Source organism: Microtus pennsylvanicus, chromosome 10 (genome assembly GCF_037038515.1).
Source record: "Microtus pennsylvanicus isolate mMicPen1 chromosome 10, mMicPen1.hap1, whole genome shotgun sequence".
NCBI classification, from domain to species: Eukaryota; Metazoa; Chordata; class Mammalia; order Rodentia; family Cricetidae; genus Microtus; species Microtus pennsylvanicus.
In genome coordinates this window covers 81,483,812-81,502,108 of record NC_134588.1, presented here as the reverse complement: position 1 = coordinate 81,502,108, position 18,297 = coordinate 81,483,812, and the positions used below count along the sequence as shown (strand labels likewise).

At 43.4% G+C, this 18,297-nt stretch overlaps 1 protein-coding gene across 1 annotated transcript in view; it reads left to right on the top strand.

Moving 5' to 3' along the window:
- Positions 1-15,837, top strand: part of Parg (poly(ADP-ribose) glycohydrolase) — a 104,195-nt gene extending 88,358 nt beyond the window's left edge. The window contains exons 16-18 of the mRNA XM_075988771.1: positions 2,327-2,432; positions 13,176-13,304; positions 14,225-15,837. Of these exons, the coding sequence (XP_075844886.1) occupies positions 2,327-2,432; positions 13,176-13,304; positions 14,225-14,379 (390 nt within the window). The 3' untranslated portion in view covers positions 14,380-15,837. The remainder of the gene's footprint in view (positions 1-2,326; positions 2,433-13,175; positions 13,305-14,224) is intronic.
- Positions 15,838-18,297: the final 2,460 nt, after the last annotated feature.

The window sequence follows — 18,297 nt, the reverse complement described above, 5'->3', positions numbered from 1 at the left end:
GTTTTAAACTCTCCATTGTTAAGCCTGGACATCACTAAACTAAGCTATTTTTGCTCATTGAAATGATTTAACCCCCAGTTATTTAGAGGCAGTTTTAGAGTTTCTAAGGCAGTGGCTGTCAACCTGTGGATTGCAGCCTCTGGTGTTGAAAGACCCTTTCTCAGGAATCACCTAAGACCATCAGAAAGCACAGACATTTGCATTATGATTCATAACAGTAGCAAAATTAGTTAAGAATAGCTACAAAAATAATTTTATGGTTGGGGGTCACCACAACATGGGGGACTGTATTAAAGGGTCGTAGCATTAGGAAGGTTGAGAACCACTGTTCTAAAGTCTGCCAGTCTAGACACGCTAGGTTCAAACAAGAGACAGCTTCGGCTAGAAGGTGGTGGTGCCCACCTTTAATCCTAGCACTCAGGAGCCAGAGATGGGGAGGATCTCTGTGAGTTCAAGGCCAGCCTGGTCTACAGAGCGATTGCCAAGACAGGCTCCAAAGCTACAGAGAAACCCTGTCTAGAAAACAAAACTAAAGAGAAAGAGAGAGAGAGAGAGAGAGAGAGAGAGAGAGAGAGAGAGATTGTAGTGAAAAAAAAAATGTGTTAAATGTAGCCATGTTGGGAAGAGAAATAAATAAGGGTTTTGATACGAGGTTTAGCTTTAAATAGAGCAGGGGGGTTCCACTCATCATTGATCCATTATTGTCATTGCTCATCTGCCCTTCAGAGTTGTCCAATAAGTTGTTAGAAGTGTGCAAAATCTGGGAGGCAAGTTCCTCCTCTAGCTGTAACTGGGCTTTAGCCCTTTCCTTCCTTCAGCATGAGATTCCTGGAGAAGTTGGAGGACTTTAGGGTCCATTGTTTGAATATTCTAATGGCCAAAGGGAGAAACACAAATCTGTCTTTAGTGTTATCTCTCCTGCAGGATGATTATAGTGGGGAAGAGACTGAAACCACACAGTAATAGAAGACAAAAACAAAAACTTGAGAGGCCAAGAACTCATCTTTGTTAAGACAAAATGACAGGAAACAGTGGCAGTTCTGTTTATTCTGACAGGGTTGTTCTCCCTTGCATTCATGTAGTGAATGTCAGATTCTTCATCTTTGAAGAACCTGCCGAAAACAAATGGTGCTCTCTCATAATGTTGACCTGGAAGGGATTTCAGAGACTCAGTCCATCTGGTTATGTATGTAATCTGTGCGTTCTTCTATAGGCTCTGTACCTTGGTATTAAATAACGCTTTAACAACGTATAGTTAATAACCATCAGGATTTATAGCCTCGAAGGAGCAGAAGGAATAGTCTTGTTAATCCGTCCAGACAGTGTGTAAGATACATTTTTTACCTTCATGGAGACTTAAGAGAGCGATTTACTGTATTTCTTCATACAGGCTTCACAGAAGCGACTCTCTTTATCCTTGCTTTTTCTCTTGGGACATTTGTCACAGAGCATTCTTTCAGTTGAAATGTTTTTGTCTTTGGTTGATACCTGAGACAACCTAGAGATTTGTTTTGTTAAGCCTCTACCTCATCTGAGGTAGGAAGACTGACATGACTGATAGCAAAGAAATAAAAAGCAGAAACTTAGAAACCTTAAACTAGGGTCTTCTTGTGTCCAAAATGAGCTTTTCATTTAGTTACTACTTTGCCAACACCCTTAGGATACATGGTGCTTTGTGGGTTGGGGGGGGGGGGGGGGTTACTGGAAAATTTTTAAGTAGTCTAGCTTAGAACAGAGCTGTGAAACTGGAGACTGGGACTGAGGGAGATTTAAAGGCCATTTTGTTCTCTTCTTGGAATATAAGAATCCCTTTTAAAGCTGTGGTCTTAGTCTAACCCCAGTCTTATTTAGCTGGATGTAGAAAGGCGGAACCTGTAAAACTGACTCTGATACTCCAAGCCCAGGGAAGCACTTAATTAAGTCTGACTCCATGGAAGTCGAAAGCACTGATAGAAGTCTACAAAAGTGTGGAATAAGGGCTTGTTGGGAGTTTTCGTTCCTGGTGCTTTGTCAAGGGGTTCTTGAAATCTGTTTAGTAGTCCCATTTCTACTCATTTCAGTTTGATAGAGCAACTAAGACTTTTATTAGTGTGAGGGATTTGTTTTGCTCAACATCAAAACAATTACATTAAAAAAAATACTAGAATTTTTCACTTTACTGTCTTCCCCATCTTACTCCTTTTCTATTTTTCCCTTTTATTTTGGTCCTAAGAAAAGTGGGAATGAGAATAAAAACTTGACAGTGGATGCTGATCGCAGCCCTTCTTACGGTGGGTGCTGCTGGTGTCTGGTTGCTCATGGACTGTGGTATCTCTTTGTCCTGCAGGCTTACTGTGGATTTCTCCGTCCTGGAGTTCCTCCTGAGAATCTTTCTGCAGTGGCCACAGGAAACTGGGGCTGTGGTGCCTTTGGGGGTGATGCTCGATTAAAAGGTAAGTCAGTCACTGTAGACAAAGGCAGCAGCTTGCTGACTAGAGTGAGAGGGCTGGAGAGAGGAGTTAATCTGTCTCGGAAGCCCAATCTAGTGTTGTGTCACTGGAGACTATAAAAGTCTAAGGGTGAAAAAGAGTGTTTGACATCATCCTCTTTTTCTTGCTGTATTAGAAGGAATTCTTAGCTCTGGTTACTATTTCCATGCAGAGGTTGCTTATCTCTTTGGTCAACCAGATCCCATAGTGTTTAGCTGCATTGTAGAAAGGTCATGGGAAAGAAGACTGTGACACCAACTCTGAAGTTTCAAACCAAATGCCCGCCCACTGCAGTGCTTTGTTCACTGGGGGGATGTGTATGGGCATTGCTGTTCACTGAACTTCGTCACTCACTAGCCAGATGGACCATCTGCCATGCTGTGGGTACTGAGAATACAAGGTAAATAAGACGTGGTCCTTCTTCTTGACAGTCACAGCCCAGTATACAACAGGAAGGCAAGGGGAAATGTGGATGTGGTGGCTGATACTCTGATACATTCAGCACAGTGGGAATACAGCCTAGGGGAGCTGCATGAGTAGCACAGACCAGGAGGCATTTGGATACCCACGAAGGATGAGACATTGCAGAACACTGTTGGCAAAGCTACTGGCCCTTTACAGTGATAGCATCTACATCTACTAGATTTGAAAGCATGAAATGTAGAAAGTAGTCGTGTCATTAGCTAAGGGTGCACACTACTCCATTTCATCCCAGCTGGATGTTCCACATTACAGTTCTGACACTTACCTTCCTGGAATGAGTACAGGTTAGGGCATCATCTTCTACGTGCTGCCTTTATTCAGACTATAGCCATAGGCTGGGGGTGGGGGTCCCAGGCTACCTGTACTTTGCCTCCTGATCCCTTCAAGTTTGAAAATTCACTGGAATAACATACAGAATTGTTAAGTGCCATACTTTGAACAGAAAAGATATACTTAGGATAAAGCCTGGGAGACAGTTGGGAACTTTGACAACTTAAATCAATGTGTTCAGCCGTAAAATTCTGTTCACTTTTGGTGCTTAGAGTGGGTTTTCATCACATAGGTGTGCTGATTAAATCATTGCCCATATGGCTGGACTCAGTCTCTCTAGGGGATTGGTGTCTTAGTAAAAATTTCTATTGCTGTCATAAAACACTGACGAAAAGCAACTTGGGGAGGAAAGGTTTGTTTCAGCTTACACTTCTCAATCTATTGTTGAAGGAACTCAGGGTGGAAACTCAAGGCAAGAACTTTGAGGCAGAGGCCACAGAGGGGTGTTGCTTCCTGGCTTGTTTCCCATGGTTTGCTCAGCCTGATTTCCTGTAGCATCCAGCTGCTCAGGAGTGGTCCTGCCCACAATGAGCTAGACCCTCACACATCAATCTTTTTTTTTTCTTAATGCCCAACAGGCTTGCCCATAGGCCAGTTCGGTGAAGGCATTTTCTCAATTAAGGTTCCCTCTTTTCTTGACTCTAGCTTGCCTCAAATTGACAAAGAACTAATCAAGACAGTTGAGGTTATCTGAAGCACCTCATTAGTACCACAAAGTACCTAAAGCAGTTCTTAGTGTCTTCTGTGCTTCCTCCAGGAACATAATACTAAGAGCCAGCTGGGAATCGCCAGGAAACAGTAGGAACAGTCATGGCAAACATAAGGAGTAGCTGGCCTTGACAGCCAAACTAGGCACAGATAAAACCCAGCTTATTAGGAAGGAAACAGGTGTGTCTGTCGCAGCAGAATCATCCCCACAATGAAAAGCTTATTTTCATAAAAGTGACAGTCACTGTTCTGAAACCCAGAAGAGTACCATCAAGTATATAAACATCACCAAACTCACTAGCAACATTTTGGTAGCCATCCATTTGAAAAGCTTTATGGGGGCGGTGGTGGCACACACCATTAATCCCAGCACTTGGGAGGCAGAGTCAGGCAGATTTGTGAGTTCCAGGCCAGCCTGATCTACAGGAAAAATTTTGAAAATATGAAAAAATTTGGTGTATCCATCTGACATGAGTGCATTCAGACCATAATTTCATTCCATAGCCCCCTTTTTAAAACCTGCACTCTGATAGTTTTTAATACCAAAAAGTATAGGCTATTGTCAGTTATTTTAATGGTCCCACATTATTCTGTTCTGTGTACATAAACATCACAGATCAGAGATTCTCTACTCAGTACTATTGGTTTGTGCACAATTTTACTTTAAGTTGCACCTTCTCAGGATAAATTTCTTCAAGTAAGATTATCTCCTAGAACATGTGTCCGTTATATTTTGATACTTGATGTAGCTTGTCCCTGAAGGTCTATAGGATGAACCTCAGGAAGGTGAGTCAGTCTCCAGCTACTCTGTTATTCAGCAGTTTTCCTGTTTATTGTACATTTTTGGTTTTGTGAATTGTTTTTTCATGCCTCCTCATATATTCTTGAGATAGTTGTTCTTCCTCTAGTCAGTAACAATTCTGATACTTTAAAAAAGGCATACACCTTTGATCCCAGCACTTGGAAGGCAGAAGCAGGCAGCGAAAAAACACCTGTCTCAAAAAGCTTCTGAGAGTCCTAAGAGCTCTTTGTTAGTAATTTTTTCCAATTAAAAATTTTAAGACCTTTAAAAAAAAACAAAAAATAAATTTAAAATGTTAAGTGTTCATTGCCTATGTTATAGGCATTTTTCTCAGGTTTTTTCCCCCATATTTTTGGTTAAATGCCACATTGAGTTAATTTTAGGTGTCCACGTTTTTGTGGTGTCTTTCGAATACCCTTTCTTGTCCTCTCAAGTTCAAACACAAATTACCTGGCATATTTTTCTGATGTTTGAAAATTGACAAAAGAAGGAATTCTTGAAATTTATTTTATGAAATTCTTTATCCTCCTGAATTTGTTTGAGGAAACCAGTTTTTCACTCTGGACTTATTGATCTTGTGACAGATACTTCTTTTTTCTGTTTTTCTCTTAAATGAAATGAATGACCAGATTCATGTCATCAATCCAGAAACCTGGTTTGCCATAAACCGTAGTCATTTGTGCTGGACAGTAGAAAGCTTTATAAACGTGTTCATCTATTTCCTTTTCTTTGTGGCTTAAAAATCCATTCTCTCACTGGAGCCTTGCTTGTCCCTCAGGGTAGTGTTCAGAGGTTTCTCTTGTGATTCATTTTCTCAGTTACTGAGATTCAGTCTTAGGAGTTATTCTCTCTCCCATGCACTTGCTTGAATGTCATTAGAATACTTGTCATTAGGCCCTGCAGTAGGATATTGGTCACCTACACCATGATTTTGTTCAGTGTTGTTTGCTTACCGTGCTGTGGATCAAACCCAGGGCCTTTTGCATGTTAGGCAAGTCCTATATCACTACTTACACTTTGATTTTTATGAAATAAAGTATTACACATTAAACCATTACAGAAATACATCTGCTGAAATGGAAAGTTGTTTTTGGAATATTCATATGTAGATGGAAAGTGAACAAACATACTATGTGAATCATTTTTAAAATTAAATTATGTATGCATATAAAAAAGTGCATATATAATCTGTGGTTCTTTATGTTTATCTCTATATGTGCAATAACAAATAACCACAGTTTCCTCTAAGCAGTAATAGAGACATAACATATTTGCTTTTTGGTATGGGTTTTTTTTTTTGGTTGTTATATGTATTGTATTGTTTTTGTAAAAACAAAAACTTACCAGACATTTTATGGAGAATACAAGTGTATACAAATCCTTAAGCCTTTATATCTTTAATCAAAACTAGAAGCAAATATTTTTGAGGTATCTGTTGCCTAATAATACACAAGTTTCACAGTTTACTGTGAAAGTTTTCATTTACTGTCAAGCTTCTTAATATTAGCTTCTCTAATTGTACATTAGTATAATCTTTTATTTGTTTAGTCAGTGGGTTTTGTTTGTTTGTTTTTTGAGACAAGGTTTTCCTGTGTACTGTAGCAGCATATCTTGAATTCACTATGTAGCCCAGGCAGGTCTTGAACTAAGGATCTGGCCTCAGCTTCCAAGTGCTGATGTTACAGACATACTCCACCATACCTGATATGTTGTGAAAAATATAAAGAGAAGACTTTCATTTCTTAACTCATCCACTGTCATTTATTACAACTGCTGCCCCAGGTAACCAGTGGCCTCAGGACTAGGAGAGCAGAGGGCTCTATGTTAACCCCAGAAGCAGCAGTTAACCTGCTGTGCTGTGTCCCAGTAGTGAGGCTTTATGCCCTCCTGCCTGCTGGGGCCTGTTTTTTTTTTCTGGAAGACTCAGGAAAGAGCCTGTGAGTCTGAACTCCCCTGATGGTCCCTGGCTCACAGTGTTTCTTCAGGCATTCAGTAGAAAATAGGCTTCAAATCTCGAATCTGATCTTTTTCTAGGCGGAGGATATGTGATCTAATAGTACTCTCATTGTTGACTGAGGTTTCTGTACCCCCCGTCTCGCAGCCATTCAGTCCCAAAGAAACACACAGAGGTCTGTATTAATCATAAACCTGTTGGCCTAATAGCTCAGGCTTCTTATTAATTAATTCTTACATCTTAAGTTAGCCCATTATTCTTGCCTGTGTTAGCCTCGTGGCTTGGTACCTTTTTCAGCAAGGCATTCTCATCTTGCTTCCTCTGCAGCTGCGTGAACTCAAGACAGTCATGAAGGGACATACATGTCTCTAATCCCAGTACTCGAGCAGCTATGGCCTCTGAATCAGTAAGCCTAGGCTACATAGAAGACTTTGTCTTAAAACACAAACAACAACAAAAAGCTAACCTCCAGAAAAATTAATAATCGAGAATGGTAACGAGATAGTGCCAGTGAGTCATTTTCTGCCAGGCTATGGTTAACTTGACCTGAAAACCCTTTAATTGAGGGTTGTGGAAATTATGGTGTAAACATCAGAAAGATGAATCCTGAAACTAGATTGTAGAGCAGGTCACCTCGCTTTGTCATCTCAGGTTCCTTCATACTTTGCTCCCTCTATGGGAATAGACCACACTTCTTTTTCTGTCTCAGTTTCCCCTGAATACATGTAACATTCCTGCATTGTTGGTTTTGTGGCCCATTGTTTTATGTGATAGTGCAAGGCCAAGGATGAGTGGAGTGTTTGTTATCAGTTAAAAGAGATGCTACTGGGTTTCTGGGTCTGGAAATGGCTTGCACACTGCTGCATAGTCTTAAGTTGAAGGTGATCGATCAGTCAGGTTTAAGAACCATTGCATTGTCTCTTTGTGTTTGCATAGCTACTCTTGTAACCCTCTTCATAAAACCGGGAAGCCACGGTTGGTAGACAGACTCACAAAGGAACACAGCAGGGATATGTTAGGACTGGTGAAGTTGTCTCCCTCCAAAGACATTATCATTATATTTTTATTGTGAGGTAAGGTGATATATTGAGTGTATTCTGTGTTCTAGGAGATGTACTAGGTGTATTAATGGGTCATAAGTCATGGCAATAAGTTAGTCATTTGTTGTATAAGCCCACAACAACCTATTAGGAAGACTTTTTGTTTTTATAGGTGACATACTAAGGCATAGAAAGTGGGTAGTAAGCTTGACATCACACAGCTATCAACTTACCAGTTCCATATTCTAACCAGATTTAAGACCAGTGTGTACACTTTTTATTTCATCTGCATTGGATTTGGATCTAAATATGAGAGCTGACATTTGTGATGGTTAACCTAGATTAATGAGTCATCTTGATGGGATTTAGGGTCCCCATGGAAACCTCTAGGCATATCTATTTGGGGTTTCTAGTTGAGGTCAATTAAGGTGGAAAACCCACCCTAAATATGGGCAGTACTGTTCAGTGGGCCAGGGTGCTGGGCTGACTACAAAGGAGAGCAGCTGAGCATACAGAGGGACCAGCCGCTCCCCTGCCTTCCCTCCCGTGATGGGCTGGCTGTACTGTCAACCTGGGAGCCACATGAGTCTTTCTGTCCTTCAGTTGCTTTTGTTGGGTGTCTTATGCCAGAGTGAGGAAACTGCTACAGCACTGCAGGTAGAGTGGCGGGCTTGAAGAAAGACTGTTTAAAGCAGTAGACTATAGAGGTAGAACTTAGTGATGTCTGTAGGAAGATGGCCGGTAAGGCGAGACTAAGCACAGTAGTAGCCAGGGACAGGAAGGCTCAGCAGGTAAGAAGTGGTCTACAAGAGTGCTTTTTGGTGTAAACACCATATGTGTCTTGGGGTTTAACAAGCAGAGCTGGATGGAGACTGTCAGAGCAGCCAGGGGTGTGAGCTCAGAAGACTGAGTTCAGTAGGAAGGTGTGGGCAGTACTTCCACACTGTCCTGTTTGAACCTTCTTGCCAGAATACACTCAGAATGCAAATAAGCAGGTTAAGGAAACCTTGTGTCTGACCTATGGTGAAGTCTGCTTGACATGCAGAATGATTTTGTGTTGCAGCTTGGAAAAAGCGGCATGGGTAAGGCATGGGGTTTTGAGTCAGAGTACAAGGTACAAATCTCAGCTCTGCTGCATTCTTTCTAGGCGTCTTTGGACATTCTTAGCCTTTTTCAAAATGGCAGTAATACTAATTATCTTGTTCTATTTCTGTAAAAATTAAATGAGTTTATCCTTAGTCGACTTCATTTTGCTTTATGTTCCTTATGAGTAGGAGCATACTACTGATACTACATGTGATAGCCTCAGACACCACCTAAGGACGAGTTTTCATTATCTGACACCTTCCAGTGAGACAGGGTCTCCCTCTATAGCACTGGCTGTCTGGGGAACTTGCTCTGTTTGAAACCAAGGACCACCTGACTTTCCCTTCCTAGTGCTGGGATTAAAGGTGTGTACCTCCACACCTGGCCCTATCTTACCCATATTTGCTTGGTTCATTTGCTGTAACAGGATGCAGTAAATTACTTCTTAAGCTTATTCATATTTGTGTTTTCCTCACGGTATAACGTGGTTGCCAAAAAGAAAATTAAAACGAAGCTCCCTTGGTTAATTTAAGTGATTATTTTGGCACCTATGTATGCTTGAGCTAGAATTATAAGCTTTTATAACAGACTTGGCATCTGTCCCCATATCCCATTAAAGTTATTCTCATCTAACTTCTAATGTAAGAGAATTCGCTTAAATCATGATGTTTAATTCTAGAGGTTTGCAAAGACCTTGGACATGTCATAGACAGCGGGTGCAGTAGATAGTGCCATTTAAAATACTGGAGAGATGGCTTAGTGGTTAAGAGCACTGACTGCTCTTCCAAAGGACCACGAGTTCAATTCCCAGCACTCACATAGCAGATTACAACTATCTGTAACTCCAGTTCCAGAGGCTCCGACTCTCTCACGCAGGCACATTAAATAAACAATGAAAAGATTTAAAATACTTTGTCAATGACTTAATGATGTATTTGAGATTAATTTATCTTCCTGGAAATTTCATTTGTGTAGTTACAGTCTTAACATCTGATACAGGCAGAAAAATTATAACAGTAATTAGAGAATCCTAACAGAGTTTCTAAGGATCATTTAGTTCAACTCCTTTGTGTAACTGAGAAAACAAGGCCAAGAGAGCCAAGCCAAAGTGGCTGAGTACAGCTAGCAGAGGTGGGGACTGACATGGATGCCTGTCTGGTCCAACGTATGTCTGCTCAATAGGATGACTAGAACAGAGGCAGGTGTGCGGTCAAGACCGACTGATGGGCCCTTTCCTAGCATGTTAAGCCAGCGTTTCATTCTCTCTAAAAAGGAAAACATGGTCTGTTTTGGTAGAGGAAGATGACAATTCATTAGTTTTCATTTTTTATATGTACTTTAAGGTTAATTAAGAACCTTTTAAAACTGGGCCTTCTGAAGCTTTAATGTTGTATAAGTTGGTTGAGCAATTTTAATTAAAACTTGAAATTAATTACTTTCAACATTATAAGATTAATGAAACCTAGTCATGGTATCTCCAGGTTGTAGATGCTCAGTAAATATGGTTTAAAAAGCAGGACAGGATTTGGATGGTGTTTTAGAACCTCACATGCCTTGGCAAAAATAATAGCAGTAGGCATAGTAGCACACTGTTCTAATCCCAGCACTCATGCAAGTCACTGAGGCAGAGGATTGTGAGTTCAAGGCCTGCCTGAACCTACAAAGTAAGACCTTACTTTTTAAAAAGATAAAAATAGCACACTCAGCCGGGCGGTGGTGGCGCACGCCTTTAATCCCAGCACTTGGGAGGCAGAGGCAGGCGGATCTCTGTGAGTTCGAGGCCAGCCTGGTCTACAAGAGCTAGTTCCAGGACAGGAACCAAAAAGCTACGGAGAAACCCTGTCTCGAAAATTCAAAAAAAAAAAACACTCATTTATAATTTTAAATAATTATGTGTGTGTGTGCATACACTACATGTAGAGGACAGAGAACAACTTGTGGGAATCCAGGTTTTACTTCTACCATCTGGGCGGGGATTGAATTCAGACTGTTAGGCTTGGCAGCAACTGCATTTACCTAGTGGACCATTTAAGCATAGTTAATGTTTCTCCTCTTCCTTAAATATAGCAGATTTGTAGCCTTGATTGAGGTAGTAGCTCTCTGTTGTTTTTTTGTTCTAATGCACCAGGGGCTACTCATTTCAGCATCTTCAGGAACACTCTGTCGCTGTGGTGGGACAGATGGATGTGAGTGCTAGAGGGATGTGGGGTGATGTGAGTTCTGGAGGAATGCGGGGTGGTGTGAGTTCTGGAGGGATGCGGAGTGGTGTGAGTGAGTGCTGGAGGGATGCAGGGTGGTGTGAGTGAGTGCTGGAGGAATGCGGGGTGGTGTGAGTGAGTGCTGGAGGGACTCTGGGTGGTCTGAGTGCTGGAGGAATGCGGGGTGGTATGAGTTCTGGAGGGATGCGGGGTGGTGTGAGTGCTGGAGGAATGCGGGGTGGTGTGAGTTCTGGAGGGATGCGGGGTGGTGTGAGTGAGTGCTGGAGGAATGCGGGGTGGTGTGAGTTCTGGAGGAATGCGGGGTGGTGTGAGTTCTGGAGGAATGCGGGGTGGTGTGAGTTCTGGAGGGATGCGGGGTGGTGTGAGTGAGTGCTGGAGGGATGCAGGGTGGTGTGAGTGAGTGCTGGAGGAATGCGGGGTGGTGTGAGTGAGTGCTGGAGGGACTCTGGGTGGTCTGAGTGCTGGAGGAATGCGGGGTGGTATGAGTTCTGGAGGGATGCGGGGTGGTGTGAGTGCTGGAGGAATGCGGGGTGGTGTGAGTGCTGGAGGAATGCGGGGTGGTATGAGTTCTGGAGGAATGCGGGGTGGTGTGAGTGCTGGAGGGATGCAGGGTGGTGGCAGGGAGTGCTGGAGGGATGCAGGGTGGTGGCAGGGAGTGCTGGAGGGATGCGGGGTGGTGTGAGTGCTGGAGGAATGCGGGGTGGTATGAGTTCTGGAGGAATGCGGGGTGGTGTGAGTGCTGGAGGGATGCAGGGTGGTGTGAGTGAGTGCTGGAGGGATGCAGGGTGGTGGCAGGGAGTGCTGGAGGGATGCAGGGTGGTGTGAGTGAGTGCTGGAGGGATGCGGGGTGGTGTGAGTGAGTGCTGGAGGAATGCGGGGTGGTGTGAGTGCTGGAGGAATGCGGGGTGGTGTGAGTGCTGGAGGGATGCAGGGTGGTGTGAGTGAGTTCTGGAGGAATGCGGGGTGGTGTGAGTGAGTGCTGGAGGGATGCAGGGTGGTGTGAGTGCTGGAGGAATGCGGGGTGGTGTGAGTGCTGGAGGAATGCGGGGTGGTGTGAGTGCTGGAGGAATGCGGGGTGGTATGAGTTCTGGAGGAATGCGGGGTGGTGTGAGTGCTGGAGGGATGCGGGGTGGTGTGAGTGAGTGCTGGAGGGATGCAGGGTGGTGGCAGGGAGTGCTGGAGGGATGCAGGGTGGTGTAAGTGAGTTCTGGAGGGATGCGGGGTGGTGTGAGTGAGTGCTAGAGGGATGCAGGGTGGTGTGAGTGAGTGCTGGAGGGATGCGGGGTGGTGTGAGTGAGTGCTGGAGGAATGCGGGGTGGTGTGAGTGAGTGCTGGAGGGATGCAGGGTGGTGTGAGTGAGTGCTGGAGGGATGCAGGGTGGTGTGAGTGAGTGCTGGAGGGATGCAGGGTGGTGTGAGTGAGTGCTGGAGGGATGCGGGGTGGTGTGAGTGAGTGCTGGAGGGATGCAGGGTGGTGTGAGTGAGTGCTGGAGGGATGCAGGGTGGTGTGAGTGAGTGCTGGAGGGATGCGGGGTGGTGTGAGTTCTGGAGGAATGCGGGGTGGTGTGAGTGAGTGCTGGAGGGATGCGGGGTGGTGTGAGTGAGTGCTGGAGGGATGCAGGGTGGTGGCAGGGAGTGCTGGAGGGATGCAGGATGCTTAGCCTGTATGGGAAGAGCCTGTAACAGTCGGTGACTTCATCAGAACCTTCCAAGTGAGACTGTGATGCAAAAGACCAGTGAGTATGTGATGTGACAAAATTATTAAGTTGTGCAAAAAGAAAAATAATTCAAGATTAATAGAAGTAACTATAAATACTACCTTTATGCCTTGGTTTGCTGCTTCAAGTGTGCTTTTTTTTATGGTTCAAAGAAGATAACTGCAGTTGGATGTTATTCTCAAAGCATACTTAGGAGTCATAATTTGTGTTATCTTGTGTTCACTGTACCTGATAACATATGCATTGGGTTTGTAAATCCTTAATCTAGGATAAATCTGTGCCATACCAGCTTCTGTAGCTGGTTGAAAGAGTTACTGGTATATTGATAAGAAGCGCTATGACATAACTGCATGTTCTTTTTGCTGCAGCCTTAATACAGATCCTGGCAGCTGCTGCTGCTGAACGTGATGTGGTTTATTTCACCTTTGGGGATGCAGAATTGATGAGAGACATTTACAACATGCACACTTTCCTTACTGAGAGGAAACTGAATGTTGGTGAGTAGGAGATAGTCTTGACACTTAGTATCTAGATGGATGAGTACAAGTATCTAGATGGATGAGTACGGTCCAGGAGAACACTTGCTAAATCTGGTGCATCATAGTAAGAAAGGTCTGCCTGGAGCTGGGGAAGTAACAGAGCACTTAAGCAGGCAGGTTCTGCAGAGCTTTGGTTTTCTTTCCTGGCAGAGTTTCAGTCGTGATATTGACTTAAGTTTGTCATCTTAGAGTGAGGTCTCTAGCCAGGCATAGTGGTATGTGCCTAGAATCCCAGCCAATTGAAAGGATCATTAGTTCCAGACCAATCTGGAATAATAGATAGGATAATAGCGAGCCCTGTCACACACACACACACACACACACACACACACACACACACACACACACACACACAAGAAAACTAGAATCAATGTCCATTTTTACTTTTATTTATAGAAAAATCTAAAAGGAAATATGAGGGTATACATAGTGCATAAAAACACATATTCAAGGAAGGGATGGAAGGGGATGGAGGAGGGGGGAGAGATAAATTCAATCCTGACAGTCCTCAAGTCCTCAGTCTGTCAAATTTATGAGAATGCAGTGTGCTCATCAAGTATGTTGCTCCTCTGGGAGCTGGGTGTGTAACTGGGGTTGCAGTGAACTCTATAGTCAATGCATGGACAATGGATCATGAACAGCCTATAATCATAACCTAAGCTCCTTAGAGTGCTTTTTAAATGTTAAAGTTTATGTCCAGGAAAACCTTCTAGCCATTGGAAATTCATACTATATTTTTAGAAGCCAAATCTAAGCTTATACTATTTAAGCTAAGTTAAAATAGCAGTGTGTTTGTTTGTTTAATTGATTATTTTTGTGTTTGAAGTTTTCCCATCAATATAATTTAATATGCAAATTGTTCTGGCCTTTCACTCTAGGAAAGGTGTATAAGTTGTTACTACGATACTACAATGAAGAATGCAGAAACTGTTCCACTCCTGGACCAGACATGAAGCTTTATTCTTTCATATACCATGCTGTTGAGTCAAGTGCAGAGACCACTGAGCAACCAGGACAAAAGACAGGGACCTGAGAAACCAAGTAAATAGGACCTTCCTCTCCCCTCTCAGAGACTTCCTGTGTGAACTGTGGGGTGTAATGTATGAACTGACTTAAGCTGGTATAAATGTGTATATAATCCACATTTGTAATCAAGGATGCACCCCTTCTCTGTGTGAGTTGTCATTTGTACATCTGAGCCCCTTTCGACTTATTGACATGGGCTTAGATGTTTTCTTCCATTATCTTCTCCTTCAGTCCTTATTCTTTGACTTTTCTTTATTTTGCCAATCAGATTTCTTGTGAAATCCCATGAAAGGTTGCACTCAGCTTTGAGGTCACTTCCTTGTCTGATCTTCCCCAGGCTGCTTTGGTGGCTAGCAGATGCCATTGCACCTGGAGGAAGTTCAAACCCGGGACTCAAGTGGAGACTGCTACAGAGTTCCTGGGAGCCTTGCATTGTCTACATTTTGAATTTTAAAAATTAAGAGTTGATGTTTTTCTTATGTTACTTAATGTCAGGATCTTAGGCTAATCTGTTTTTTATTTAAGATAGACTAATTTCCAGTTACTCTTTTAAACATCATCCCTATAGCAATGATTTATTCGTCCTTTTCCCCAACTCCATTTTTTTTGGCACTATTTAGAGGAAAGAAGCTGTAGAATCAAAGTCTTCCTCATACAGTGTAAAGAAACCAGGTTCAGGAGAGTCACGGGGTTTTTTGTTTGTTTTTCTTTTGCAATTAGGATCAATGTTTGTTCTGTGGCACTTACGGCTTATTGATGTAACCAAAGGTTGGGGACTGGAAACTTCATGCTGATTTGTACATACTGAAGTTTCTCTGGCAGTAAAGCTTAGAGTTAATACGTTTTCATTAATAAATCATTTGTCAGAAAATCTCATATCACCTATATTTTATTTATCCATATAAACATGTGCTTCTTAATTGTATATGTGGGAGCACATAAGATCCAACAGCTGAGGGGGGAACAACTAGATTCAGGCTTTATCAGAGCTCTGTTCAGAATGTGTTATTCAGATTTGTATTTTTAAAACCACCAACGGGGTAAATGGTAACTGATGTTTTTGTGAGGTTAATTTGGAAACCAAAGCCAATCTCGCGTTAACTGGTCACAGTTTAATGACAAAAACACTTTTCCGGATTTCCTAAGTAGTCTTAAACTGTTGGGGTTCTGGTGTGCAGTCTGGCTGTCGGACTGGCCCAGTTGAAGTCAATCCTGTTTCTAAGAAGCTCTTGTTCCATGCTCTAAACTCCTTTGCCATCTCTGGTAGGAACATGGGGCCTGGGCCAGTGTCTCGGCTCTGTCCTTTTGTGTAGAGATTGGGAGGATAACGCGCTTTGGCACATGAAGGCCACCGCTCATTGATGAAGCTCTTTACTGCAACAACTAAGACTGTTGATCAGATCCCAAATGTAGAGGATTCTGGCCTTATCCTCAGTGATACTAAATAAAATCTCTTTCCCTTCCAGTTGTTCTGTGCTTTCCTGAGGACTTATGGATATATTTCATTTCCTTCTTTTTCCATTCTCACACCTTTCCCTCTTAGGCAGTCAGACGATAAGGAAACTGTAGATCAGGCTAAAAGCCCACCCACCCAGCCTAGTACCCCAGAGTGCAGAAGCTGAGACCCAGCTTTAGTGCTGTGCAGGGTTAGCGCAGCACTCTATAGCTGCCTCCTGTGGAGATGCAGGATGTGGCCATCTATAGCTGCCTTTTGTGGGGTGCCAGGAATTAAGGCTGATGAGTGTGTATCAGTGTATGCTGATGTCGGCGTGTCCCGATGAGCGTGTATCAGTGTATGTTGATGTCGGCGTGTCCCGATGAGTGTGTATCAGTGTAGGCTGATGTCGGCGTGTCCCGATGAGTGTGTATCAGTGTATGTTGATGTCGGCGTGTCCCGATGAGTGTGTATCAGTGTAGGCTGATGTCGGCGTGTCCCGATGAGTGTGTATCAGTGTATGTTGATGCCGGCGTGTCCCGATGAGTGTGTATCAGTGTATGCTGATGTCGGCGTGTCCCGATGAGTGTGTATCAGTGTATGTTGATGTCGGCGTGTCCCGATGAGCGTGTATCAGTGTATGTTGATGTCGGCGTGTCCCGATGAGCGTGTATCAGTGTATGTTGATGTCGGTGTGTCCTGATGAGTGTGTATCAGTGTATGTTGATGTCGGCGTGTCCTGATGAGCACAGGTTAATAAAGCTGAGCAAACTGAGGAGGGGTATCATGCAGAGAACACTATCACTCTATCCTTGAAGAACCTCTGCCTTTTAAAGGGGGAGGGGTGTAATTAGCATCCTTGTCTATTGTGTTTAATGGCACCTTCTTATTCTCTTTCATGTAGCATTTGTTGTTTTACTTTGTATTGTTGTCTCTTCTCCTTTAATTTATCAAGTTTGGAAATCTTAAATTTTTAATAAAGCTCATTTTAAATTTCTAACCCACTTAAGAAAGCAATGTGTAGTAACAGGTAGGGCATCAAATCGAGAGAATTGAGTTAACAGTTTAAACTTGTCTCTGAGTCTCTTACCTCATTGAGCTGGCAAATGAACTAGTAACCTGCTGGGAACTAAGCATAAAGCCGCAGTCTGGTGTCTAGCATCTGCTAGTTGCTCTACACAGTGTAGCGCACTCCGCTAGTGCGCTAGCAGATGTGACGCCAGCTCTACCGTTAGGAGTTCATTATGAAAGGGCAAAGGACCCCACCCCCATCTCCAACCAGGGCCAGAAAAAAGGCCCTAGGCTTCAAGAAATCTGCCCCCCATAGAATTCCAGAAAGCAGCCCACCTCACCTCATGCCCTGAAACCTGGAGGTCACAAAAACAGGCAGACTCTCACCCACCCTGCAATTAAAAATAAAAACCAGTTTCTTGGGTCTAACAAAGCTATGCCCTGCCCTTCCCTAAGCACTATAGAAACCCTTCTCAGCTGTACATGGTGTGTTCCTGGACCCTCAAGAACAAGTCACAGGATTTGGAGGCATCAGCATCTCAAGCCAATCAGAGTTTGCTCTTGTCATTTTGAGGTTAAACTGAGTCTGTTTTTTCATTTTCTCCCACTGACATCTTTTTTACAAAGAGGACCTGCCTCATCACCCCTACTGAGGGTGGAACTTGGCACGACGGGTGCTCGAGCACTGAGTTTGTGCCCTGCACCCTCCAGATGCAACCGGGTCAGTCTCCCAACACAGGTCCTTGGTGTTTCGTTCTATGCCTACCCACACACCTAAGGCTCCTTTTAGAAAGTTGGTTCGGTGTGCCCCATTTCAGTCAGGGCATATTACATGACTTCAGACGTGCGATTTTTCACCGGTGCCATCAGGGTTGTACCCCTAAAGTTTTGATTCTGGACCCATTCAGATATGGAATTTTCCAATGGAGGATGCTGAAACTAAACAGTTATGCTTTGCCGTGGGTGTATTTATACTTGCTGGAACAGTTCCATCTGTAACTTGAAGAGGAAATGTAACGAAGCCCGGTGTTTACAGTAGCAGACAGATATTTATCTCTCATGTGTAATGGTCTAGAAACCAAATGTCCAGTCCCACTCCAGAATATACTTAAAAGGTTGGGCTGTGGTAGAACTGAGAGTCTCTTGAAACCTTAACTAAAAGTGAGGCCTGTGTGGATTCTTACTTGCTTCCTTCCTTTTCTCTAGTATCTGTAACTTTACTCTTGTGACTTCCTGATGCAAAGAAAGGCCTGGTCTAGTGTATTATTTTAAAGAGAAAGGTTAAAAAAGCCTGAACTCTGAAGCCTGTAGACACCACCCACCGCTCTGTGGGGGGGGTGGGGGGTGGGGGGGGGTGTTGGAAGGGGGAATGACACGGAGAGACAAAAGTCCAGTTGTTGCTAGAATAGGAGCCCACAATAATCCGTGCACTTTGGAGGGAAGAAACATTCCAGTGTGAGACTCACTAGACCAAACTGC